At 42.1% G+C, this 27,412-nt stretch overlaps 1 protein-coding gene across 4 annotated transcripts in view; it reads left to right on the top strand.

The window, feature by feature from the left end:
• Positions 1-27,412, top strand: part of ppp3cb (protein phosphatase 3, catalytic subunit, beta isozyme) — a 44,713-nt gene that overhangs the window by 6,527 nt on the left and 10,774 nt on the right. For all 4 annotated transcript variants that reach the window (XM_032554957.1, XM_032554958.1, XM_032554956.1 and 1 more), the window contains exons 2-12: positions 7,670-7,870; positions 10,668-10,792; positions 14,638-14,749; positions 17,772-17,917; positions 19,717-19,856; positions 21,885-21,962; positions 22,967-23,061; positions 24,313-24,438; positions 25,283-25,360; positions 25,454-25,538; positions 26,176-26,273. In XM_032554957.1, the coding sequence (XP_032410848.1) occupies positions 7,670-7,870; positions 10,668-10,792; positions 14,638-14,749; positions 17,772-17,917; positions 19,717-19,856; positions 21,885-21,962; positions 22,967-23,061; positions 24,313-24,438; positions 25,283-25,360; positions 25,454-25,538; positions 26,176-26,273 (1,284 nt within the window). The remainder of the gene's footprint in view (positions 1-7,669; positions 7,871-10,667; positions 10,793-14,637; positions 14,750-17,771; positions 17,918-19,716; positions 19,857-21,884; positions 21,963-22,966; positions 23,062-24,312; positions 24,439-25,282; positions 25,361-25,453; positions 25,539-26,175; positions 26,274-27,412) is intronic.

Here is a 27,412-nt window from a genome sequence, read left to right as displayed (position 1 = left end):
CTCGCAAACTGGAAGTTGTGGGTTGGACTCTAGCTTCCTACTGCCGCATGTTAACGTCCCACTGGGCAAGGCACTTAACCCCCAGCTGCTGATCTGTATTGTTGTTGAGACGTGAGCATATTTGTGAGTGCGACCGGTTTAAATGTGGCTCTAGTGTAAAGAGCTTTGAGCACATTTCACAAATGAAGTCTATTTGTCCTAATCCCATCTTAAAGTTTACTGTGAAAGAGTGATTATTAAGTCTGTTATTTGTGTTTGCGTTGTCATGGCGTTGTAAAGCTTTCATAGGCCCATGAAGAGTCAGTGGAGGATTAGGATTGGGGTTGGGAATCAACTGTTACACAAACGGGCTCGGTTTTTGAGAATAGCTTTCCAGGTGTTTGAAGACGCCACCATTGTCCAGTTCAAACAATTATGAGGAGGCGTGAACACGATGAGAATGTCGTCGTCATACTGTTCAGGACGTCAGACTGGTTCTGTACACCGGGACTGAAATGTTCAAATCAACTCAAGAACAAAAAGATTTTTTACTCCAAAGGCAAATACAAATCTAGATTACATTTTCTGAACACACTGTGACAAAGACTACTTTGGTTCTCGGGATCGTGTCCTGTGGTCTGATGAACTGAAATTTACATAAGGAGCATTCTTACATCATGGTGGAAAGAGTGGATGTATAGAGGAAACATTTCTGTTGTACTTCACAAAAGAAATGGCATCACGTGGAAACATTAAAGCAATATATTAGGAAGTTAAAGCTTGGACGCAAATGGGTCGTCCAAATGGACAATGACCCCCAGTCATGCCACCAATTACTTAGAATGACTTAAGTGCAACAAAGTAAATGTTTTAGAGTGGCCACACGTAACAATCCGACTATAAATTAGCTTTATCAAGTTTTGTAAGGGTTAGTCAAACTTGGCTATGTTACATCAGTTCTGTGTGGAGGGACAAGAGTAGGAGAAAACCGAAACATTTGACCCAAGTCTTAGAATTTATCAGGAAGTTCTACTAAATATTAAGTTCATATAAAGTATGTAACCTTCTGACTTGTAAGAATAATACAAAACTCTCATTACTCAGACATCTAACTAGAAATAATACTGGTAAACTGACCTTAAAAAGGAAACGCTTGACAGTTTGTGTCATATCTGGATTCAACTGTTTATGCATCATAGCTGCAGAAAAGCAACAGCAACTGTGTTTCTACCCAAATGGTGCAACTTTCAGATAATTTCACGGCACAAGTCAGTCCTTTCCTGCAGCCTCTGCAGTAAGAGGCTCAAACGAAGGGCAGACTCGTCATGGCTGACTTCTGTCGTCATTCCTCCGATCAGTCTGTTCTCGCTTCGCTGTCACTTCCTGCCTCCCGCACCAGAACCACCTGATGGCGAACGGCCTCCCTCTGTCATTTAAACTGATGAAATATCCCCCCCATAATTAACTTTAGCCATTAGAGATGATGCGCACGATAGCAATCTGATTCAGATCAGATTCTGCTCCAGTTAGGCTATTAGGCCCGGACGAACAAATTTAGGAGATTTGGTTGAAAGCTACAGTATGTCATAGATTTTTTTCTTCTTCTCTTCCTCTCTCTCTCTTTGTCTCTCTCTTTGTCTCTGCTCTGCAATGTGGAGATTTTTGGCTGAGCTGGCAGCTGTGCGGTTTCAGAAATTCCTCACGGAGGAGTTCATCTGTGGAGGATCGGCCGAGAATCAAAAACCGCCGCGAACTGCAGCGGGAAGATGCTGTAAAAGTCTTCAGCTGTTAGCTTACTTTACGCTTTTCAGTCAGTATGTTCTCACGTTGAGCCAAGGTAAAATGATAGATGCGCGTGAGTTAACCTGTGACGTTGAATGAGGTGCACAATATTATCAGTCAGTCAAGTTTTTTTGTGTAACACATTTCATCAATGAGGCAGATTAAAGTGGACAAACATTAAAAAAAAAACAAGATAATCACATCAAATAGTCACCAATTGTGAAATCAGACATTACGTTCTGCTAAGTGTATTTGTTAAAATCATCAACACACATCAAAGATATTGATCAATGTTCCAGTTATTAACAATCAAAGGCAACAGGCGTGTTTTTAGTCTTGATTTAAACAAAATCAGTGTTTCAACTGTGTTGCGGTTTTCTGGGAGTCTGTTCCCAGATTAAGACATTAAAGCGACCAATACCTTCATTCATTAACCACACACATTACATTATTATTAACAATGCGTTAGCATTAGCTAATGGTTTTGCTTAAAACCCCACTTTACCACAGACAAAATCAACCACAAAATAAGCAAGTAAAACTTTATCCAGATATCACTTTTTGAGATAAAGTTCAACAAACAGGGAAGATTTTTTTTTAAAAAAAAGGTTTTTAGTCAGCCTTTAGAGGAGTCACAGAATAAAAAGGTTTGTCTCTTTTAGTTGTAAGTCTTGTATTTAGGAAGATCAGCAGTAATTACGTATAGAGTAGAGAAATGTAGACCAGTGTCTGTCCATGTAGCGTTCTCAAAGTCAGCACAAAGATATAAAAAGTTTCTTGATAATCAACCGAAAGACAATGACGATGCATTAGCCATAAAGTCAAAAATTGTGGATGGTCTTCTTCGGGTCTGGTAGCGGTCAGCTCCTCAGATGAGTTCCAGATGTTTTGAACATTCACAAAGCATGTGTAGTGAGACTTTGGTGGTTACTATAACGTGTTGTTGGAAAATGTCTGAAAAAAAAAAAAAAAAAGAGTTGTTGGGTCTGCTCCTTTTCAGCTTACTGGCACATTAGATGACCAGAAGTGATGACAAGAACCAAGAAAAGTGGTTTTCCCCTTGATAAAGAAAAAAAATAATCAGGATCTTGGCTGAAAAGAGAGGGGAACCTGCCAGGGTGACTGAAGCTTAGCCAGTAACAATAAACACAAATGTACAGCTGGATAAGGCACTTTCTTGATTTCATTATTTCATGGTGACATATTTTGGTTGAGGCATTGAAATAATCTTATATTTGTGTCAGGGTGGCTGACTCATGTCAAATATATGTTCCTTTGTTTGTTTTTAAACTGTGTGGACACAGTAGTATTTCTTGGCTTCATATAGTTCGCTATGAATGTATTACTCTTTATTGTTGCATGTTTTTTAGGCATCTAGTACATAAAGACAGGAAGAACAAAAGTTCCTGAAACGTCTATTCTTAAATGTACTAATCCTGCGACCTTCAGCCGCAGCTAAAGAGGAGGGTTGATGGATCACACATGGGTTGTTAGCAAACATAAATGTACATTTTAACAGTCATTGTTAAGAAATCAGCAATAAAATTATAAAATAGTTTGTTTTAAAAGTGTAGGCTGTCAATGGTGCTTTCTGATTGTATGGAAATTCCCAGTTGGAAAACCAAAATTCCCGTTGGATTTGGGATTCAAACCGAGCCAGAGGTCGCCGAGCAGCCCATCCAGTATCCAGTATGGCTGCCGCTCATGTGAAACATGTACTACAGCGAATCGAAGGCAGCAAAACAAAAGACCTGAACAACAAACAAGTTTCAGAAGAACAAGGAGGAACACAACAGATGGTCCGGCATAAATGAGTTAGTGAGCGACAACATGGAGCGACAGAATCAGCTAAAGAGCCAAAGTCCTCAGATGAGCCGAGACAGGTTTAAAATACTTGGTACCAGCCTTGTGTGTTTATTTTCACAGGGGCGAAATCCACTTTGCACAAGCCAGCGTGGTCGGCAATATCTGGTCAAAGAAAACCTTTAAGCTGCTGATGTGACTACAGTACCTGTCTGTGTACGGTGTGTTTTCAGCTGATGGATGTGACCCACTCTGGACATTTTTTAACTTCCCTTTTTGTTGCTTCAAACTTGGGAGAAGCAGCATCGCCGCCTGAAAAGCAAACCGCTGCCTTAGATATTAACCAGAAAGGTCTGCTGTGACAGAGTTCAGATTAAAGCCTGTCTGGTTGTTGTTGCTTGACAGCACTCTTTTGGTTCGCAGGAGCTTGTCCTCGTGGGGAAATGGGGGCTACTGCTTAGGTTCCAGATTGATGAAAGGTTTTCTAAAATCCAGGGGATGTGAGTTGACTGTGGCACATCATATAGCAGCTCAAGAAATGTAGAAATGTTACCGGAAATGCACAAAATAAGCATATTTGCTTTCTTAGCTACGTATTGTTAGGCCTTCAAGAAATTCACGTTTTCTTGTGTTTTTCTCTCAGTTCTGTTTTGTAACTTCTGTCACTTCCTGGACCATTTCGACTAGTCGGCTTCGATTTGTTGTTTTACATCCAAGGAGCATGTTGATTGGATGAAAACGAGCCGCACTTCACGTGCGAAGACGCAAAGTTAGCGATCGCGCATGAGATCATTTGCTTACAAAGATATGTGCGCTCATGCCAGTTTCACGGCTCACTCAGATTGGTGGCACAAAGACAACGCCACACAAAAGCCGTTTTTGAGTGAAACTACAGACGTTTTTTCACTCGTGTCCCGTTTTCTAGTGATCCACTGATAATCCAATACATTGATTTGATTTGCGATGATCTATGTCGTTTTCCTCCAGCTGTAAAGTGTCACGCTAATAATTACTCCAGCCACACAAAGGCACTGCAGCATAATTTATTTTTAAAACCACTCTTGTAAAACTTGAGTCAAAACTTCAAATGTCCCAAATTTTCTTCTACAGCTACAACAAAACATGGAGTTTACTGTTTATTATAATACACTTTTCTTGCTTTAGCGCTCAGCTCCAGGCTTATTAATCTCAGTGCGCAATTAAATATTCATTAACGTCGGATCAATCTGTTACTGCGCCCGGGAAAGAAAAAAAAATTGCTTTGAAGAAGAAAAAGCTTTAGAGGTAGAGCATCAATCCATCAGTTTTTCCAGCTTGATCGCTCAGAGGGTTGCGGTCGATGTTGGTCCGGAGGTGTGGCGCGCATCGGCTACGTCAGGGCTAACACACGAAGGGGGGGAAACCAAGCGTCGATTATTAACACAACATGCATGTTTGTGGGACGTGATTCAGAAAGAATTAGCATGCTAAACTCCGGCGTGGGTTTTTCTTCTCAATCTGGGGCTTTTTTTTTTTTTTTTAATTCAACATTTTGGCAAAATGTGATCGAAAACGGTTATAGCCATCAAACATTGATGAATATCATTATCATCATCTTCTCTTGTTTTAGTTTAAAGTTTCCCATCTCTATTTCCTTTCCTTCCCCAAGCTGCTCTCCACTCTCTCATACCTGCCCTACTTTCACACTCCTCGCACAATTTAAGAGTTTCACTCTCTACTTCTTTCCCTCTGCCTCCATTGCCTTGACATGCACCCAAACTGAAGCTTTACCCCCTGACTGGAAATTTACTGCAACACAGATATGTTTTTTTTCAATGGTATATACCATCAGGATGCTTTGTTACTGGCTGCCTTATTTTTCAATAAGAAGTCACACATATTCTTACATGCATGAGTAATTCTTAGTTTTTTTTGTGTTTTTTTCTGGCTTGTGTTATCTGACAGCCTGCAGTGCCCAAAACCTTTTGAAATATTAATCAGTCCATGGTTTCTTATGCAAAACTGGTTTCAGCGTTGGAGTGCCGCCGTTCTGGGGTGAAGGAAAACAGACGCCCCCGGCGCTCGGCCCCCCGAGGGTCCTGGGACGTCTCAGGGTGCTCTTGTGTGTCGCGTTCAACCTCGAGGCATGTAAAAGTGTCACGGTTTGGAGTGTGGAGGAAGTACAACTGCAATCTCAAACGGCCCCCGAGGTACCTTCGGATACTGTAGGGGTACCCAAATATGCGCTGGAGCGAGTCTGTATGCGTCCCAGACAGGTTCGACGTTCCCCGAAATAGGTTCTGGAGAAAAGTGTTTTGTGATGGCCTAAATGAGAGAACGGCGTACGAGGGAAAAAAAACAGAGCAGGAGTGAACGTGCTGTTTGTGGGCTGCGGCGTGTTTCTGTCTCGGTTTGAGTTAGGGTTCATTCAGCAAAGGAAATGAAGCCACTGAATTAAGACTTCTGATTTCAAGAGTTAAGAGAGTTAAGCAGCAATAAGAAGGATTTACGCTGTAAGAGAAAAAGGAGGTGAAATGGAGGTAAAGAAGGAGCAAAGGGACAGAGTTGAAATGTGTGAGTGGCCTTGTATTTGGCATATTGTGAAGACCATTTTCCTAACACATACTCTGTTGTTGGGTTCGTTCTTCATGGCTTCCATAAGGAGCGAACCCAACACCAAAAGAAGTGGTGTTATTGGGTAAGGCTCTGGGTTTAGGACTAAGGTATGAATTGAGTCCAGGTTAGGTTTAGGCAAGTCTGGCCATTGCCTTAATTGTTGCTTAATTTTCATTTCCCATTAGTGCTCAGTCTGGGTTTTCTCCCACTGACTTGGATTCCCATATCCACCAGGCCAAACAGCAAACAGAAGGAGAGGGTGTGAACGATGATTTCGATTTTCTGGGTAGTTTTAGCAATGGCAGCAAAGGAAGTGAACTAAGCCGTTCAGTCCGTGCTGATCACACCTCCAAATATTGAATTCATCTAAACGGCCACCTCGTTCAGCGAGTCACTTCTCTCTTTGCGATGGAGAATGGTTGTTTTCAGCACAGGCGATTTCCAGTAAGCGTCATAACGTCGAACTGGCGCATTACATACGTCACGGACAAACTTCAACAGAGTCCATGCCTCCAGGAAGCAATGGTTTCTCAATAGCTGAGAGCCCAGGCCCTCTGGACGAAGCGAAGCGTAGAACAAGATGCTGGTTTGTACCAGGCTACAGTTGGGCATGTACTGGTAATGGTTAGGTTTAGGGTTAAGGTCATAGTTAGGCCAAAGAAATTAATGAACAATTAATGGAAGTCAATGTAAAGTCTTTGTGAAGATAGAAAGACATACTCTGTGTGTGTGTGCGTGTGTGTGTGTGTGTGTGGGTGGGTGGGTGTGTGTGTGTGAGAGAGAGAGAGAGCCAGGCCTAGTTTTAGTGTCTGATCTAGGCCATTATCTGTGTTAGCACTGGTGGGGCTCCAACAGGCTCCGTGGATCCTCCATAACAATACCTTTTATGAGCTTTTACTTGCGTGTGTGTATGTGTGTGTGTTAGGTGAAACATGCGTTACCCTCCGTATTAATACCATTGTGTCATACATAATGCACACATGCGCCCCGGCACCCTAGCCCTTCTGTTCCTCTCTAAATTTTATAGGTGTTTTTTTTTTCTTGCTCCAAACCTGGTCTGTAATTATGCGTAAGAGTGTTTAGTGGAGTGTTTCTTTCCGTGTGTGTGCAGCTGCGCACTCTTGCTGTATCACACTCGTCGTGGGTCGAGCCCCCCCCTCTCCAGCAGGGCCCTGGGGGCCTTCATTATGTAAGAAAGACGTTACTGCAGAACAGAGGCGGGTAGATGACTCCGGCAGGCCCATGCTTCAGTGCAGCGAGCGCAGACCTCCAGATCGCTCGCTCACACACTGGCACTCATAAAAAGAGGCAGACATGTGAGCGAAATTGTGCTGAAAAATTCAGACCTTTTTGAGAAGAAACCCCGTAAAAAAAAAGAAAGAAAAAAAGACTCACAAAATCCTCAGACACCCGCCATCCTTTACGCCCATGTACTTATTCTAACAGTCGTCGCAGCCATCTTGAATAACGCTCTCTTGTGTCTTCCTCCTTGTTCCGTCTGTGAATCCAGCGGTCCCCTTCCCCCTGGCCCACCGGCTGACCATGAAGGAGGTGTTTGACTCGGAGGGCCGCCCGCGGGTGGACCTGCTCAAAGCTCACCTCACAAAGGAGGGCCGGCTGGAGGAGGCCGTGGCCCTGCGCATCATCGATGAGGGCGCCGCCATCCTGCGCCAGGAGCGCACCATGTTGGATATTGAGGCGCCAGTCACGGGTAAGGAGCTCCGGTCAGGAGGAAGAGTAAAACAGATCTGTGCAGCAGCAATGAGATGGTTGGTGTCAACGAGGGAGCAGTTTATGAACTTTATCTGATGTTAGTAGTTAGCATAAGATGTAGCTATCTTTGTAAAAGGGACCGACTGGTGTAGAATAATCTAAAAATGTACTTCTTTAAGCTTTACGTCATGTTATCTTATGCCCTTGTCAAAAACAGACCTGGAGTGTCTCTTTGATTATTTCATGCGTGTTTAAGAAATCCTTTAATCTCCATGGCAACCATTCAGCTGTACAAAACGCCTTGGTGGACCTAGCTCTGCCTTCGAGGACCACGCTCCTCCTCGGAGCTGCAGTTTCCAAGCCTCCACCTGACAGGGCAGGCCTCCCCCACTGAGCTCCTTCAGACTAGCAAGCATCAATTGGCACACCAGTTGGAACAGCTGAGCTCATTACAGGAACTACTTCTCAGTGAAACGTTGGTAAAAATGTTAATGTGTTTAATAGCGGAGCCATGTCGTGATGACTTCCTGAAGGTGGAGTTTCAGAAAGAGCAGGAGCTTCAGAGGCCCAATTTCAAGGCGTTAAATTGCAAATTCAAACGAACTTACATTACTTTGCCAGTTTTAGTATCAGTGATGCTACATGCTTTCCAGACAAATAAATGCAGTACTAATGCTCGCTGACAGTGGAAACAGCTGAACATTCATGAGAGGTAAATATTCAATGTGTCAGGTTGGCACTAGCTTGAATATGTACAGTATAAACTGAAGATAGTTATTTCCTGCTTTTCTTTAGCACCCAAGTAAGATTTGGACTGACTAACTGGGTTTTAAATTCTAAACATTTGACACTGAATCAGCTCCAATGCCGTAAAACCAATGTACTTGTGTAGGGGCTTGATTAGTGATTAAATTGTGATTGTTAGAAGGATTTGTTATATGCCGATGACAGGGTTGCTTCCTCTTGTGTTCGCCGTTGAGCCCCAAATTATTCACAATCTGTTCTGTGTGACGTTTATCTGTCATTTAGACACTTTATGGCCTTTATTAAATGGAGTGCGGTTCAGTCCCACTTCGCTGAGTGATGCAGTGGATTTGGTCATCTGTGCATGTATTTCCCAGCCTTTCTAATGTTTTGAGTGGAGGATAATGTCGTGGGAGGACGATACAGTGAGAGCGAAATAAAAAAAAACAAAGAAACGTCTTTCAGAAACAAACCGGCCAGTCAGACTGAGACACTCACAACCTATTGACTCTGTTTGGTTAATGCACCTTTGCGTCTGCTTCAGCTTGTGTGTGTGTGTATGCAAATGGGAGCAGTGAGATAATTTTGCGTGGGCCGCTGTTGCCCACGCAGTGTGGGAACATCGCTCAGCTTTCACAGGTACAGATCCCCGGGGACGAGGACAGACAGACGGGCAGACGGCGAGACAGCCGATCATAAGCAGCTTAGTGCAGAGGTCCGCCAACCTTTTCGCTCCCGACGAGCGGCATATTGATTCCTACTGTCAGGTTCCTCCTCTCCCACATAGACTCTGATCCAGAAAGAAAGTTTTCCTGCCTGAGCCAGATAAACTTTAGGTGCAGAGATTGGCTCCGGTTAGATATTCAGAATGGTTAGGATTGTCAAGTAAGCCGAGGGCTGAAACTTGAACTGACAGGCTTTTGAAAAGCTTGTGAGAGGAAACTGGGGTAAAGTCTTAGGAGACCACACACAGGTCACTGCCGATTGCCAGGTCAAATGAAAGTAAAGCCTTTTGGAGCAGGAGCAGACATTAAAGTGGGAGACAGACAGACAGAAGGAAGAAAGCGGGCATCATAAAACGCTGAGGAGGTTGAACTGTGACAGCAACGAAAAGTGAAGGAAGAGACCAGATGGATGGCGATGGTGAGATTCTGCAGACAGACAGTCCTGAGGTCTTAAACGTGTAAATCGATCTGCGTGCGCATTCCTCTGTCTGGAAAACATCTTAGAAGTATCTATGTGAACAAGTTCTATGTTTTCATCTTAAAACCTTTTTTTTTTCTCTAAAATGAAATTTACTGTGAAATTGTTTTGCAAGTTCTACTATGGGTGCTAATATTTATTTATCCTCTAAGTCAGAAGTCTGCGACCTTCCAAAACGGCTCTTTAAAAATACTGAAGGACAAACTTGTGTGTTCCAATATAAATTGAATCACAAAACTTCGTTACAGTAGTATTTAATAAAACTTGAGCTAATTTGCGCCGAAGGATGGCCCAAAAGATTAGTAGTTACATGTGCGAAGCTGAATATAATTGCACCAAAATATAGATCTTCAAATTAGGACGCACTTTTCAGAATTGTACTTGTGAATAGATGAAAGCCATGTGTCCTTTCCCTCTTACTTCACAATTATCTGCTACTCTGTGTCGGTCTGTGGCATAAAACCCCACTGGAATACAATGAAGTGTGCAGTAATACCACAAAATCTGGTTCAAGTAGGTACGTACTTAGTCCAGGTACTTGTCCACTGACTCATTATTGTTTTGTGAAATAGAAGCTTAATACAGACCAGTACTTCGACGACAAATTTCGACAACAAATGGGAAATATGGTCCACCGTTTATTTGCATAAATGAAGACAATAAACACACCCTCATGCTCGATTTCTCCTGTTTGTGAGTCCGATGAGTGACGTTTTCAGATCGACAGTCGGGACAGATACGGTTTTACTGCTGAGGATGCGAGTCGGGCCATATGGAGCCGGTGGAGCAAAAACACTCCCACGACTGTTAGCTGGATTGTTCACATGTGCCCACTGCTGTTTCCACAGTGTGTGGCGATATCCACGGCCAGTTCTTCGACCTGATGAAGCTATTCGAAGTGGGAGGTTCTCCTGCCAACACACGCTACCTCTTCCTTGGGGACTATGTGGACAGGGGCTACTTCAGTATTGAGGTGAGGAACGGTGCAGCGTAGAAAACGCCCGGTTGAATCTGCTCTTTTTCGGGTGTGCGTTCAGTCAGAAACGTTCTTTGCATCGCTGTGCTGCAAACGCAGTGACCGTGCAGGAGAAACAGTGCTAGTGGTGTGCAGTCCCTGAGGTTTACTGTGTGCTGTCCAGGGGGAACCTGAGCCCCCCTCATTGGCACAGTTTCAACACTGTACTGTGTGTTATGTAACCAAGGGCATAAATCCCATCTCATTATTGGCGGGGACCATAAACAGGAAAATTTCTTAAGACCACTTTTTTTGGGGGGGGGGGTCTGCAAAGTGACAGTGAAATGTAACGTAAAATGTGGTTTAAAAGGTTTTTAAAGACCAAAAATGACCAGTAATGCACATCAAACGTGTTTTTCTCACTGAACAAATTATTGAGAAATAAAACTATGCTTCAAATTTTGCTTCTATGCGAGTTTTGTTCAGTCTCACTGATCTAATCTCTGCTACACCTTTACAAAAATTTAAGGTTCTAAATAAAAAAGCTTAAATGAGTAACTGCTCTTAATAAAATTCCTCATTAACATTGATTTATTGTAATGGCTCCCAATGCAAGGTATGGGCTGTTTAAATTATAACTTGTTAAGTTTTTAAAAAATACCAGACACTAACTCTTCTAATTAACTAAAAGTTAAAGAGTTAAATATGAATGAGATGTTTGTTACCTTTGACAAAAAAAGCTTAAGTCTATGAAAGCAGTGTAGCAGTTTTGCTAATAAGGCAGCTTATCATGATTCAGCCAAAGTAATGAAACAACGCACTGCAGTCTGATCTTTATTGTTAATGTGTTTCTTCTTATATTTATAGCATTGAAAGTAAATAAAAAGTTTACATGTCTTTTGCTTTAAGTATTTACTTACTGGAGGGTTTTATGTTTGTGCAGCAGAGCCACAGCTAACAGTTAGCTCCTCACTTCAGGCTCCAGGAGCCTGTGTAATTCTTATTTTTTTCTGAGATAAATGGCAGATTTATCTCGTTCTTTCTTTCTTTTGCTTTTTCCTGTTGATATTATTTAAATGCAAATGTTTCTTCAATATTTTTTTTGGGGGGGACAATTCTTTTTTTTCTCCGAAGAGTTTTTGCGGCACTAGTGTCTGGTATTTTTTGCAACAGTAGGCAGACAGGAAAGAGGGTGAGGAGAGGGGGGAAGACATGTGGCAAAGGTCGCCGGGACCGGGAGTCAAACCAGCGACGTCCGCGTCGAGGACTAAGGCCTCCAAACGTGGGGCGCGCTGACCCCCTGCGCCACCACAGCACGCCCCGGGGGGGGGGGGCATTTCTAGACTTTTCCAAGATTGGGGGGTTCCGGACCCCCCCCTTCCTCACCCCTCTGGGATTTACGCCTATGTCCGTAACATAATACATGATATAAGTCCTGACAACACCAGCCCTGTTTAGCCCACCTTAATCAAACTCTAGTCTGTTTGCATCTTCCGTGGTCGCGCTCGAATTCATGGTGCGTTCACATCTGATAGTCTGGTAGACTCGGTTAGACTGGGGACCAAATTTGCAACATTTGTTAGATTTTCAGCAGGTGCGGTTCTCTTTCACTGGAGTGTACCACAGCAAACGAATGAAACCCTTCGACAAAACCTGTCCCCCCTTTGTGGAGACGCTGCACCAAGAACCACTGAAGGAAATGACACACAAAGCTCTGAAGACATTGAGTGCAACTTCCTTCTTCATAAAATGGAAACAAAAATAGAGTAGGATTTCCCTTTTGCCTAGAAAATTCGGCGAGGTGTGAATGCACATACTGTGGAGTGGACCAAAAGAGCAAACTGTGGTCCACCTAAAAACCTTATTCTTGGTTCGGTTGAAGTGAACTCTGGTGTGCTTTGAATGCATATTGGACTAAAGCAGATTGTAGACCTCTCCAAAAGCAGGAAGTGAATTGTAGGGGAGGGCATTCTGGGTAAAAACAACCAAAACAAACGTGAGAGCCTTGCATTAGGACGGAAGATGGCCAGAGGTCTTTTACCAAAGACGAAAGAGAAATCCCGTTCTATTCTTGTTTACATTTCATGAAGAGGGAAGTTGCGCTCAGTGTCTTCTTCAGAGGTTTGTGTGTCATTTCCTTCAGTGGTTCTTTTTGCAGCGCCACCAAAGGTGAGGGGGGAACAGGTTTTTTGAAGGGTTTCATTCATTTGACTTGGAGCAGTGTGAAAGACAACCACACCTGCTGAATATGGAACAAATGTTGCAAATTTGGTCCGCAGTCTAACCGAGTTTTCAGGCCCATCAGATGTGAACACACCATAAATGTGAGCGGCAGAAGCACACGCAAAAGAAATGCAACCTATCAGCTTCGGCTGTAGGCTGGTTTTAGGACATCCAGTTCATCAAAAACTGTGTATCTTTCCACCACTTTGGTAGAAATGAGCACCAGATCTCCAATGTGACTCAAAACCCACAATCTGCAAGCCTGTTGAGCAACAATGGAGTATTACATGGAGAGTATTTCGAGCCGAGGGAGCGATATTTAGGCCACCTTGTTAACACTTTCCAAGGGCACCGAGGCGAGGGACTTAATGTAGAGCAGGGACGACACTGTGTGAAGGTGAGAGAAGATCTTCTGAGTCATTTGTGGGACCGGACCGGAGGAAAGAAAGAAAGAAAGAAAGAAAGAAAGAAACGCACCGGGTCGGTGAAGATGTCACGCGTAGCTGCGGCCGTTTTCATATTAATTTCTCCCGTTAACCTAATGAGCGCGGTCTGATTCGGGTCGATTCTTGTCAAAGAGGGCTGTTTGCGTCTATCTTTGGGCCCGGGGAAGGATCCGCTCGCCTCCGGCTCGGTTAATTGCGTCAGTATGGCTTGCTCATTCAGGGGAGGAAATCCTTGCAACAGCTCAGTCGTGATTCTGCGCTGAGCTCCGAGTTTCTAGTCCGGGTTTAATGATGGGAAGAGAAAGGCTCAGACTCTGCCTCATGCAATTAGCCTTTGTAGCAAGACTTGTTTTTACTGAGCATTTCCTTAAAGATAAGGAGCAAGAAATTGCTTAGCTTAGCATGAATAGACACGGGAGGCCGATACGCCTGTTAGCATGGTTATCTACATTAATGCCACATTAATTGTAATTATACAATTAAGCCATTCTGTTTTGAGCTTAAATCCATCATAAACTGAAAGACGTTGGAGTGAACCAAATATCTAAGCTCCTACTCAGTCTGCCACCAAGTTGTTTGGGAGCTTCGGTTGAGTTCAGGTAGGGCGGACTGGAATTGGAAATTAGCTTATGTGCTATAATGCTTAAAGACAAGGCCTTTGGTTTGCCCCAATGTGTTTGTGTTGTCCACATTGAATAAGTAAATTCAGAATAGATTTAAAACGTGTTTATTATCATTTGTTTGTTTACATTTTGGTTGCATAGGACTGGACATGGAGCCCCTAGCCTAAACACAGCTAAATGTCCCAACCAGGAGCTGAACCTTCTGAAAAGGCCTTGACCAAAACCCTAATGACTTCTTGAAAGTCAAGAAACCAACCAATTAAAAAAAAAAACCCAACTCTTTCTGATGAAAAGAGTGGTAAAGTATTCATCCAGAACTAAAAGCAGAGCTTTGTTAATGGCTACAAAAATCTAGTCTCTCTTCAACATGTTAAGGAACATTTAACCAAAGATTAGTGAGGGTGTCCATCTTTAGGCTTATATGTACTTTGACTCCATGTGGAGTGGGGATGGAAACATTTTTAATATGACTTACCCATCACTGTTGTGTCTTTTGTTAAAGGTAAAGGTGGTTGTAGCTGCAGAGCCGTTGTACTTCTAATGTCTGTCTTTTCTCTCCTGAACCTTGCAGTGTGTGCTCTACCTGTGGTCACTGAAAATCCTCTACCCAAAGACGCTCTTTCTTCTACGAGGAAACCATGAATGTAGACATCTGACAGAATATTTTACCTTCAAACAAGAATGTGAGTTTTGTCACTCTTTGCCCTCCTAATATGACATGCTCTTTCCGCCTGTGTGACATTGTCTCTCTGGCATGCAAGGCAAGACTTAAATTATTTTAGATGTTTGCTTCTTTTTTTCCCCCCTTTCTTTTTCCAACAAGAATGCTGGGAACTATGTTTTATTAATGTATATGTAGACAATACAAGACTCCAGCTGTAGCCTAGGAGAAAAGAAGTCAGCATGTTCTTCACTAGTGAGGATGACGCCACAACAGTGACGGTTTCAGAGAATTGTTGGTGTTTTAAGAGAAGACGACAGATGAATTTTAGATGAAGTGAGGGCTAAAGAGGACCAATCAGACATTACCGAGGGAGAAGTAGCTATGGGTGACGGATAACGGGAGTAGGGATGAGGACTAAAAGAAGCAGGGATGAAGAAAGTGGCAGAAATGATGGATGAAAGAAGTAGATTTGAGGGAGAAAGGATAAGGGATGAAAAGTTATGGATGCACAAAGGAGGGATGAAGGTGAAAGGAATACGAGGTAGTGGTAAGGATGAGGAAGGTAGGGATGTGGATCAAAGAAAGTAGGAATGAGGGATGAAGTAGTTAGAGATAAGGGTAGGAGAAGGTAGTGTTGGTAGAGTTGGGGTTGAAGAAGGTACGGATGAGGTTTGGAGGAGGTAAGGCTGAAGGTTCACAGCAAACATGACAAAAACCTACATGACCAAATCAAAGTGTGGGGAAGCTGCTCAGAGTTAACGGGAATGAGGATGGATGGAGCTAAATATAGGACAGCAATGGAAGAAAAACTGTTAGAGGCTACAAAGTCTTGAGAACAAAGCAGATGTTCACATTTCAGCAGCACAACTCTAAACCCATATCCTCAGCTCCACTGGAATGGCTTAGAACAAACAGTATCTCGTGTTAGAATGGCCCAGTCAAAGTCCAGACTTACATCCAATTAAATATCTGTGGAAAGGCTTAAATACTTATGCTCAAAGTTGCTTTCTGTGTAATCTAACTGAGATTGACCTATTCTACAAATAAGAAAGAGCAGACATTTCAGTATATATGTGCAAAACTGGCAGTCAGAACCCAAAAAGAGTTGGGGGTTGAATTGAGGGTGGTTTAATACAATGCTGTGTTCCAGTTGTACTCAGAAATGGAAATTTTCAACTTCCCAGTTGGAAAAATAAACTGGAATATTCTCCAAAGTCAGATTTCCCACCGAAAAACTGGGAGCAACTTTGATTGCCTCCAGTTACGAGTTGTAAGGCGGGACTTTATGTTTCAATATGGCCGCTCCTCGCATTAACAGTAATAAACTGTAGTGGAAAAATCTTTATTTTACAAGACACATAGGTATGGGTGCGTCTAATATCAACGTTACATGTAACGCCTGAAATTCTAAAAAGAGCCAATCAAAGTGGTGTTTGTTTACAGAAAGTTTAAAACTGTTTATGGGCGTTGCCATGTTGAAATCCCAACTTCTAATCTAAATACCTCGAGTCTGACGTCAAACCCAACTCAGAGTTCTCACTTCCCAGGTAACTTGAATGCAGCATAATGCCCTCCAACAGATTCTTTTGTCATTTCTGGTCGTAATGACAAAATGTGGTGCTGTATGGTGTTGGATAATGACAGCCATGCTGCTTCATATTTGCTTGATTCTCTGTTTTGGCCTTTAAAATATTACAAATATAAACAACAACATTTCGCTCTGGATTAGCTGATCACATGATCATCCGGATATTTTCTATTTCCAGTTGAATCTCCTCTCCTCCTCATCTCAACTTTTCCTCTCTTTCTGCTCCTGCTGTTGGGAATTTGTGTCCCTCCTTTCCCACACTACCCCGTCTCTGTCCATGCATCCCTCCTTAATCTTTTCCTCCCTCCGCGTATGTGTCTGCCTCCGCCACCGTGTTTCGGCATCCTGTCCGAGTGTGGGTGATTAGAGGCGAATTAATTTGGCCCTTAATGATTGGCTCAGGGACTTGCTCCTCTGTGTCTGATTGGGCAAGGGACGAGGAAGCTAATTTCCCCTGGTGCTCGTGGCGAATAGTGGTTGCCCTCAATTACCTTCTGCTATGTGTGTGAGCGCGCGTTTGAGTGTGTGCGCAAGCGCTGTGGCTGCATACGTCTTCATAAATGTTTGAGTGCGTGGAAGGAGCTGACAACTGGTGGACTGGCAATAACGAGCTCTTGCTCTACACCAGGCAGATGGAGAGGACGACAAACACACTCCTCGCTGAAATGCCGGCTATTGGTGCCCTGAAACATTAACGTTTTCCTTCCCTTCTCCATCACCGTTAGTTTCGTCGCTTTGTCGCCTCCCTTCTTTAAAAATCCACCGTCTTTGTCTTTACTTATCTGCGTTCTCTGATCTATTTTCGGCTGTGTTTTAATCCCTTTTTGCGTCAAATAGATTGTTACAGCCTCTTGTAAGATATTCTTAGAAAGATACTGTGTGGAGTGGTGGTTTTTTATTTTTTATTTGCTGCTTCAAGCTTTTACTTGTGCCAGAAATTGGTTTTTTTCTGTAGCGAGTTTGAATATATACACAGCCTTGTAAAAGTAGTCATAGTCCAAAAATGTTAACATTACAACCCCAGACTTCAATGTGTTTTCATTTGGGATTTTATTTGAGGAACAAACACAAAGTACAGCGTGAATTTTTAGTGGAAGGACAAAATTAAAGGGTTTGTAAAACAAAATCCAAAAAAAAGTGGCATGTATTTATATTCTTAATTAAATGTTGCTCTGGACTTCGACTGGGCCATTGAAAGAAGTGAAAATAGCTAATAATTTTGTGACACATTATGTCATTAATGTGTCACTGTTATGCTACCTATATGAATACAAATGTACTTCAACACTGAGAACAGCTGCAGACGTCTGCCAGAAATAACCATTTAATCAAAGAGTAAAAGTGGTGTAGGTTTGTTAGCATGTTGGCTGTTCGAAGCGTTGTCTGTCAACATGCGAACAAGTATGTGTTTGTCCCGAACGCTGAAACGTCCCTCTACTCCTCTGACCTCCAGGTAAGATCAAGTACTCAGAACAGGTGTACGATTCCTGCATGGAGGCGTTTGACTGCCTTCCCCTGGCGGCGCTGATGAATCAGCAGTTTCTCTGTGTCCATGGGGGGCTTTCGCCCGAAATCCACACACTGGACGACATCAAGAAGGTTCGACAGAAACCAAACACACACGCCCACGCACACACACACACATGTTTGCGTGGCTATTGTTGAGAAATAAGATATTTTCTACCTATTGCTCGTTGTTATCTCGTCTCCCCAGGTCCGTTAATGTCATGTGTAAAAGTGAAACCACAAAAACAGTCACTGTTCAAATTCACAATCAATCAGGATTTATTCACACAATCAAATGCATAAAATCACACCAGCAACTCAACATGGTCATCAGATGCCAAAGCCAGAAAGGAAACATTAACTACCTGAGAAAAAAATGTAAAATACGAAGACAAAAACCTCAAACTGGTTCCTGAACCACACAGAGCTCTGCTGACTTCTCCTCTGACCAAGTGCATCAAACAGCAGATTTTGATTATAAAAATTAGTACACGTTTCATATAATGTCTTAAAACTCTTATAAAACAGACATGATCAGTTTCAGTACCAAAACATCTGTTACACTTAATATGTTCTCATTAGTTTTCTACTTCTTTGGTTATAATGAACTAAGAGATTTTTCAGATGAATTTATGATTTAGACACTATTAAAACTGTGATCTAATATAGAAAACTACTGATTAGACTAATAGTAATTAAATCATGATCATTATATCTAAGAAAAATATTCTACTGATTAAGTCATGTATTGACTAAACTATCAGTCTAAATCTAACCTAAATTGAGGCCTACTCAAAACAATCATGATTCGTCTAATATTTCAACATGCGCTAAAGTTAAATGGCATTAAAACCAGCATACGTAAACTAATATTTCCAACAATATCTTTGTTTAAAAAAATAAAATAAGATCAGCTGTAACAAATTGGAGTAAATTTTTAAAAGTTGGTTCTAAGAAACATTTTTTCCCAGTGTTGCTAGTAGTAATGTGTTCATTTTTAATTATTGGATGTTTCAGGATGGAGATTGGTTTGATTAACAATAAGTATAATCCTTCATTGTTAAATATCGATGCCAAATCTTACACAGAATAAGAAACGGATAAATTCCTAATTTAAAATTAGTCAAAATTCATCTTTCAGCTAAATTCTCAAACAGATTATGAAACTGGCTGACCAACGTGCGTTAATATGAGTTCATGTGGATGACCGGCGCTGCAGCTGGCTGACAGTGTGGAGTCAGAAACCTGGCCATGAGGAGTCAACATGCCAAGAGCTCTCAGGTTTCCTGCCCTTCATGGCTCAGCACTCTCTGATCGCTCTCAGTGCAAAGCCCACACAGATGCTACTATCAGGGTTAATGGGACATGATGAGCTCAATGAAAACACACCTGCAGGCAGCCGCAAACCTGCAGCAACTTTTTATGAATGCCTTAAAAAATAAACAATAACAATAATACAAACGAATCACTGGATAACGCCGGAGCGAGGAGAGAAACTGTAGCAGGAATATGTACAGTTCCCAGAAGCCACGGCATACAAAGAAACACACACTTCCTCCTCTAATGGCAGTGTTTCCATGGTGAATCTGCTGGTGTGACATCTTCTCCCTCCGGTGCGGTGAGGGTTGCCATGGAGATGCTCCGCTCTTGACAGTGTGTGTTTGTGTGTTTATTTTATTTTTTTTCCCCGTGTTTTGTGCCCTCGTTCCGCTCTGATTTATACTATATGTGCTCGGTTGCGGTTATATCACTGTAAGACGGGTTTGTAGAGCGTAAACAGCATTTTTCATCTCCTGTTTCTGAGGTTTTTATTCTAACATTCACGGTGAGAATTTGTGTTTCTTTATGCTTACGTGTGTGTGTGTGGGGGTGTGTGTGTGTCCGTGTCCCAGTTGGACCGATTCAAGGAGCCTCCAGCGTTTGGGCCCATGTGCGACCTGCTGTGGTCGGACCCCCTGGAAGACTTTGGCAACGAGAAGACCCAGGAGTATTTCGGCCACAACACAGTCAGAGGATGCTCCTACTTCTACAGGTACAAACACACAGAGTCAGATCTCACATCAACACAAGCAACATTCAAAAATAAAGGGTTCAGAAAATGTTTTCCGTCAAAACTTGACCTTCTTTTAAAAGTGAACAAAGAAAAGTGCGCTTTTCTTCTATACGTCTAGCATGGAGTAGTGAGCCCCCTCCCCTACACGTTGCTGTATGCTGTCAGTCAGCTGTGAATGCCATGTGTCAGCTACCATTGGTGGGATCCTCATAAGGTTTTTCTAAGAAATATTGGACATTTTAGAAAGCAAATTATGCGTTAGCATGTCTGACGGTATAACAAACAGTCTACTGCAGACTTGGTAACATACTAATTAGTAAAAGTAAGTAGAACTGTACTTGTCTAGCACCTTCCAAAGATAAAATCACAATGTGCTTCATCAAATCAAGATTTAAAGCCTGTCTGTATGAAAAGGCTTTTAGCATTTTAAAATAATCAGTGGAATGTATCCATAATAGCTTGTTAGTAGAGTTTAGATTTATGACCTGAGTCCGATACACATCCCAGATGATTCGCACTTGACCCACCCTGTGGTTACAAGTGACAAAATGGAGCTAGAAGATGTTAAATCAAAGCTAAAAATTGACGAAGTTACGCTGCTTACTCAAATTATGATCTAAAAACAAAATAAGTATATATTAATTAGAATATGTGAGGTTTACTTCAGGCTCAGACCTATAATTCAATTTAATCAGTCGGATTGGATCGGCCTCAAACATGACGCCTACACGACTCCCTCACTCAGCTCCTTCAGACTAGCCAGCAGCAATTAGCAACCCCCTGGTGGAACTGAACATCATTTGAGCTCATTATAGGAGCTACTTCTGAGAGAAATGCTGCTAAAAACATTAAAGTGCTGACAGAGGAGCCATGTTAGGATGACTTCCTGAAGGCGGAGTTTCAGAAAGAGCAGAAGCTTCTTAAAGAAACAGAGACTCAATTTCAAAGCGTTAAATTAAGAAGCAACTTTTCTTTTAAGTCATATTTAATACAGCATTTTCATAACAACCGACGGTAACAGAGTTACTCGATTGGCAGAATATACCTGTAAAATACATGACACTGGCTCTTTAATACTCTCATTGTAGTCGCCAGGCCTTTGCTGCTGCTCACAAACTCCCTTCAATAAAACTGAATATTCCTTAGGAGCTCTGGCAGTTTCAGTCCATTTGAACAAGAGAGAGCAGTCCGTTAGCCTCCGAGTCCCGGCGCTTATGAAGCTCACAGATATAAACTAACCGGATGTTCAGAAAAGCCTGGGGAAATGCAATATACAGACATACAAAGCCACTCTTCGGGAGCAATATCATTAAGGCGAGCAGTCGAAACAGAGATGGATGACTTTCTCTGGCTTCACTCGGTGCGGTTCAATTATCCGGGCGCCTCGTGGGCGCGCGGCGCAGGTGTGACGAGCTGCTCAACTATAAATCAGGAAGCTAATAAGTTTCAGGTAGAGTTTGGGGGCTGTTGTTTTTGGGATGTGACACAGGAAGAAGATTTCAATCACATCCGAGGTTCACTTAGTCATTTCAGGGATTTCAGAAGGAAAGAAAAATAAAATAAAAATACGGCCAATACGAAGAGCACGCGAGCAAACGCACCAAGACGTTCGCCAGCTTCAGCATGAAAAGATTTCCCACAATCCCCGGGGGAGACTGCGCGGTCCTGTTGCTATGACGACCGGCTACTCCTTGCGAGATATGGAGGAATGTTAGGATAAGGGAGAGGCGGCCGATGGTGGCGGCAGGACGGAGAGGAGGAGAGACGGAGCCCGACCCCCGGCGAGGCCGAGGCGGCGTTGTGACGCGCTTCCTGCTCGTTTTCCAGGTTTAGGAGACGCAGCAGCAGTAAAACAGCCAGGCACCGACAGAACAGAACAGCGGCAGCCAGGAGCCGAGCTGTCACTGACGCCCCCTGCTGGCCACAGAGCGGCCATAACAATGCTGCTTTAAGGACATTTTTCTCTTCTGTTTCTTCCTAACTCGGTCGTCTTTTTCTCTGTGCCAGTTATCCTGCAGTGTGTGAGTTCCTACAGACCAACAACCTGCTGTCCATCATCAGAGCGCATGAAGCTCAGGATGCCGGGTGAGTCAGTTACCATCAAATTACAAAATGATTTAACCTGTTAGTTTGACATTCAGCATTCAGGAGCCTTTTTGTCAAGTCGAGTTTATTTGGGTAGCACATTTCAGCAACGAGGCAGCTCAAAGTGCTTTACATCACACAAACATAATACAGTAGCCAATTATAAAACAAGCAATAAACATTACATTTTGTCAAACGCTATCATCGAAATCGTCAAGCAAATACACGGATATGTAGAATAATGTTCTATTAATCAAAGAGAACTCTAAACAAATGGGTTCTTAGCTTTATTGAAAACTTGATTCAAAACTCGGTGTTTCGACTGTTTTGCAGTTTTCTGGAAGTCTGTTCCAGGTTAGTGACGCATCAGAACTGAATGCTACTTCTCCATGTTTGGTTCTGGTTCTGGGGATGCAGATGCAGTTTCCGTAGTAACGTGGAGGCGCTGTGACAAAATCCTCACATCAACGAGTCATTTTGTTCGAACTGCACCACAAACAGAACACAAAGACAGATTTAACATAAAACATAATCCTTCATTTTGCCTGTTAACCGCTAAACAGCTAGTATGACACCAAAACGATGACATGTTTTTCAAACTGGTTTTGAAAACATTAATATCTATGAAAAAGTAACGTCATTTAAATATTTAGATTTATTTTATTGACATCCATATATTTGTTAGTGACAAATAACTTATTTTACATACAAAACAAGCTCCAACAAACTCCAGACATACAGAACTATAAGTATAGACAGTGCTTTTATTCAAAGTCTATGCTTTTTATTGAGACTAAGCTATTATTTTTGCAAACGCTGAAGTCTTTGCTCAGTGCATTGACACCTATCTTTTATTTACATTTTTGTTACTGCCTACCTGTCTTTGAGCCAGTCCCTGTCTGGTTGCAGAGACCTCTGAAGCAACCCCTCCGTCTCCATCTGCAGCTCAGCGTCTCATTTGACTAGCGCTAACGTGGGCGACTTGTTTGCCTCTCTCCGCGCAGATATCGCATGTACAGGAAGAGCCAGACGACGGGCTTCCCCTCCCTCATCACCATCTTCTCTGCTCCCAACTACCTGGACGTCTACAACAACAAAGGTGTAGCGCAGACGCAGGGCCGTGGAAATGTTTTTGTACTCCTTAAAATTACTCACGTTTTTGTCCTGTGACAATCTCAAACCGCGAGGTATTTGATCAAGATTGATGATTATTTGTGGTTTTTGAAATGTAGTTCTGGGCAAAAGGGCTTAACCTACTTTTTTTTTTTCATAACTGAACCGATTTTAGATTTTAATTGATTTTTGTTTTTCCCCCCTTTTTTTTTTACTAAAAAGACATTACAAGATACAGAAAATATTTCCATAAAGTGACTTTTACTTCAGTCACTCCTTCTGAGTTGTTCGGTGGAGTGTCATGGGCCAGGCTGTAAGGATTTTTGTTTAATTATGAGAGTGTAGTCATAATATTAGCAGAAAATATGAAATTTTACCAGAAAAAAATGTCTTAATATTCCAAGGAAAAAGTTTTAATGAGAAAAGTCGTAGAGTTATTAGGATCTGACACGAGCATCTCGGTCTGTGATTCTTTCTTCTAAATAAACTCAGCTGTTTCCATGATCGTTTCAAAGTTCGGCTACTGATTATAATTTGATGCTGATGTGTTAAAAGATTAAGTGTTTCTATTAATTATAAAATACAATTTACCAAAACCATGCCAAAGCATATATTCGCAAGATGCTCAACATTTCTCATTTTAATTTTTAGTTTTTCATGTTGGGTTTCTCATAAAATTACTGCTTTATTTTTCTAATATTCCGACTTTATTGTTGTAATATTACAACCTTTATTGTAATTTCAGCACAAATCATAGCCAAGCTTTCGTCGGCTCTTTCCCATCGTAGAGTTGACCTGAATTCAAAGTGCACACATGAGCAGAATCTGCAAAACACACTTTTCAAACAAGATGGTGGCTCTTGGTGTGCTGCTTTCACTCTGAATTATGAAAAGCCAAAAAGGCTGTATTGGTGAAAAAAAGATATCCAGATTTTCCAAAAAATGAAATCTTCAAAAACCCCAAATTATTTCTTGGCTTTCATAAATCCAGCTGTTGATAAAAATAACTGAATTTCTGTTCTACTGGCCTATCGGATAAAAATAAAATACATAACGGCTTGTCGTTGCAATGTGAGACAAATGTGAGTGTGAATACTTTAGCAAGTTTTTACTGGTTTATTTTATACACGTATTTGAAACAGAGTCAGAGTTTCAGCTTTAGAACCGTTCTTCTAAAGTTTTCGTCCTGTCCAAGCGTCCTAATTGTGTGTGTGTGTGTGTGTGTGTGTGTGTGTAGCGGCGGTGTTAAAGTATGAGAACAACGTGATGAACATCCGTCAGTTCAACTGCTCTCCACACCCCTACTGGCTGCCCAACTTCATGGACGTCTTCACATGGTCGCTGCCTTTCGTAGGAGAAAAAGGTACCAAGCATAAACAGTCTATCCAGATGGACACACCGCATGACCTCTGACCCATCAATATTAAATAAATATTGATGGTACCTGCAGACACATTCACATTTCATCACCCAAATATTTTCAAACTGCCCCTCGGTCAGCTAAGCTCCACTGAGACCATGAAGAAAAGGCACAAATCAGAATTTAATTCACTGATCGAAGTGTCGGTCTCAACTTATGCTATGAGTTATTGGTAAAAGTGTGACAACAAGGAAACGTTATGTTGTCAAGTAGACAAAAATCTGCCTTGAAACCACACATAAATATCTAATTTCCGTAATTTTTTCAGTGTTTGAATGGGAAACAATAAGTCATGCTGTATTCACAGCATTTTATTATAGAAAAAAAGCATAACATTGTTTATATTTTTAAATCTATTTTATAATTTCTGGGTCCAGTTAGACCCAGTTAGAGAGACAGTTATGAATGTACATGGTTTTTTTTTTTTGTTAGAAATTCATTACTGCCACAAATTTAGCTACTTAAAACCCCATTTGTGCCCGCCATCTGTAATTACCCCGCAGGAGTCGAGTCCGACCACATGGTGGCGCCACAGTAAGGACAACGGAGGAGGAAAAAGCTCAAAAGATTTTGTGCCTCCTCTGGCTTTCTGAACTTATCAATCCTGATGAAATCTTTCTGCAGTCAGATGACGCTGTGTATAAAAAATGAGGATCACATTAGAGCAGAACAATTAACCTTAAAATACATTGACAGTATAAAAGGAGCTCCTTCTTTCTGATGTGTTTTGATCTATTTGACATCTCAAAAACGGAACAATTAAAACGCGTTTCTCTGTTTGTGACAGTGACGGAGATGCTGGTCAACGTTTTGAGCATCTGCTCAGACGATGAACTCGTGAACGACGGAGAGGAAATCTATGACGGTGAGACGTCACAGATGACAGAATAAACCTTTTTATTGTAAACACAATTGTTTTGATATATTAAGACTCTATATTTCCCTGTTGGTTTTACAGCCAGTGCAGCTGCAGCGAGGAAAGAGGTTATCAAAAACAAGATCCGGGCCATCGGGAAGATGGCTAAAATGTTCTCCGTGTTACGGTGGGTCAAGTTTCTGTCACACAACATGTAGGTGTGCACCCGTGTGGCCGAACGCCTACCTTTAAAAACAATAGTCTATTGATTCTGATTTTGGCTGGCAGCAAATTTCTTTTTGTCTGGAAAATTTAGCGACAAAGTTGCTAAGCTGGCAACACTCGAGTGACTATTATGAACCGAGAACACGCAGACGTGACCTGGTGGAAGGGTCTGTCAGTCAGGCCTCTCTCTTAGGCAGAGCAACAAAAGAACAGTGGCTGACATTTAGACTTTTATGAATGTGTATAAGGTAGATTGATTTCTTGTGTAAGTATTGGCCGATCGGCAATTTCCCAAAATTGAGAAGATCTGGGCGATTTATTGGCGCAGGCTTGTACAAAATCCAATTATCTGTATGTCTGTGTGTGTGTGTGTCTGTGTACAGATGTTTATAAGTTGCTTTCTCCTTCCTAATCTTTAGCAGAAGTCAGCTGTCATCGCATCCTTTTATTTGTAAATCACATTTTTGAGTTCCGCTTTTTAAATCTGCCACTGTGTCTTTGCCGGTGTGCTGTGCGAGGAAGTGTGCAGTTCTCTGAATTTCTCTCCCGATAACCCGTTTCTCCTTTTTTTCATCCCCGCCCTCATCCGTCCTTTGCAGGGAGGAGAGTGAGAACGTTCTGACCCTGAAGGGACTGACTCCTACTGGCATGCTGCCCAGCGGGGTCCTGTCCGGGGGCAAGCAGACCCTGCAAAGTGGTGAGTGCTTCACAAACAAACAGCCCGACACACACATATACAGAACCTCACAAAAGTGTTCACCCCTCTGGAAGGGTTGCATATTTTGTCACTTTATAGCCACAAACGTGAATGCGTTTTGTTGGGATTTATTCTGGGAGACCAACAGAAAATAGTGCAAATTTGTGAAGAGGAAAAGGAAGTATTCATAGTTTCCAAAAAATTCCTGTCAGAAAACCTGTTGGAGGCTGCAAAGGACCTGATACTGAGCAGGTTCACCCTCTGACAGATCTGACTCAGCTTTGAGTTATTTAGCAAAAAATCACTTGCTAGAGACCCAGAGCTGGTAGAGACACTGTAACAGCCTCTACAAAGTGTTGACTCATTTTTATTTTATTTAATATTAAAGCTGCAGTGTACAACTTTTATAAAAGATGTGTATATATTTTACATATTTGTTGAAACTGTCATTATGTTGTGTTGTCATTATGATATGAGAGATAATCTGCGGGGGGAAAAAAATTGAGCTCCTCTGCCTTCTCCCACTGCTAACTAGAAACAATCAGAGCCAGGAGGCGGGTGATGGTGCTGTCAATTATACTTGCATACGTGCTGCTCATTCCCTCTGTCCCCCTCCCTCCTTTAGTCTCTGCTAAGCTACAGCTTCCTCCTGACAGCAGAGTCTGCCATGAAAGCTAAGGCTGGTTAGCATGGCCACCGAGATCGGCAGGTAGACGGGTTTCCTGTAGCAGTAAGTTGTTTCTCCGCCTTTAGTACATTGAGCATTGCATGCGCAAGGTTGATTTTCAGCACTAAGACCCTCCTCCTGGCTCTTAGTTGTTTTTGGTCAGGAGCGGCAATAGTAGCTCAGGGAGAAGGCAGAGGAACTCAATCTTTTCACAGATTATCTCATGTCTCATACTGTTCTCTCACGTCACAGAGACAGTTTTAACAAATATGTAAAAACCATGTTTTTTGTAAAAGTTACACACTGTAGCTTTAAACTCACTATTATTTTCATTCCTCTTCACAAATATTCACAGTTTTCTGTTGGTCTCTCAAACAAAATCCCAATAAGACGCGTTGAAATTTGCGACAAAATGTGAAACTCTTCAAGAGGTCTGAACACGTTTGTGGCCGACACTTCCAGAGCTAAGACT

Source organism: Xiphophorus hellerii, chromosome 23 (assembly GCF_003331165.1).
Source record: "Xiphophorus hellerii strain 12219 chromosome 23, Xiphophorus_hellerii-4.1, whole genome shotgun sequence".
In the NCBI taxonomy this organism is placed as follows: domain Eukaryota; kingdom Metazoa; phylum Chordata; class Actinopteri; order Cyprinodontiformes; family Poeciliidae; genus Xiphophorus; species Xiphophorus hellerii.
Note: the sequence above shows the minus strand (reverse complement) of the source record. Positions and strands in the feature narration are given on the sequence as shown.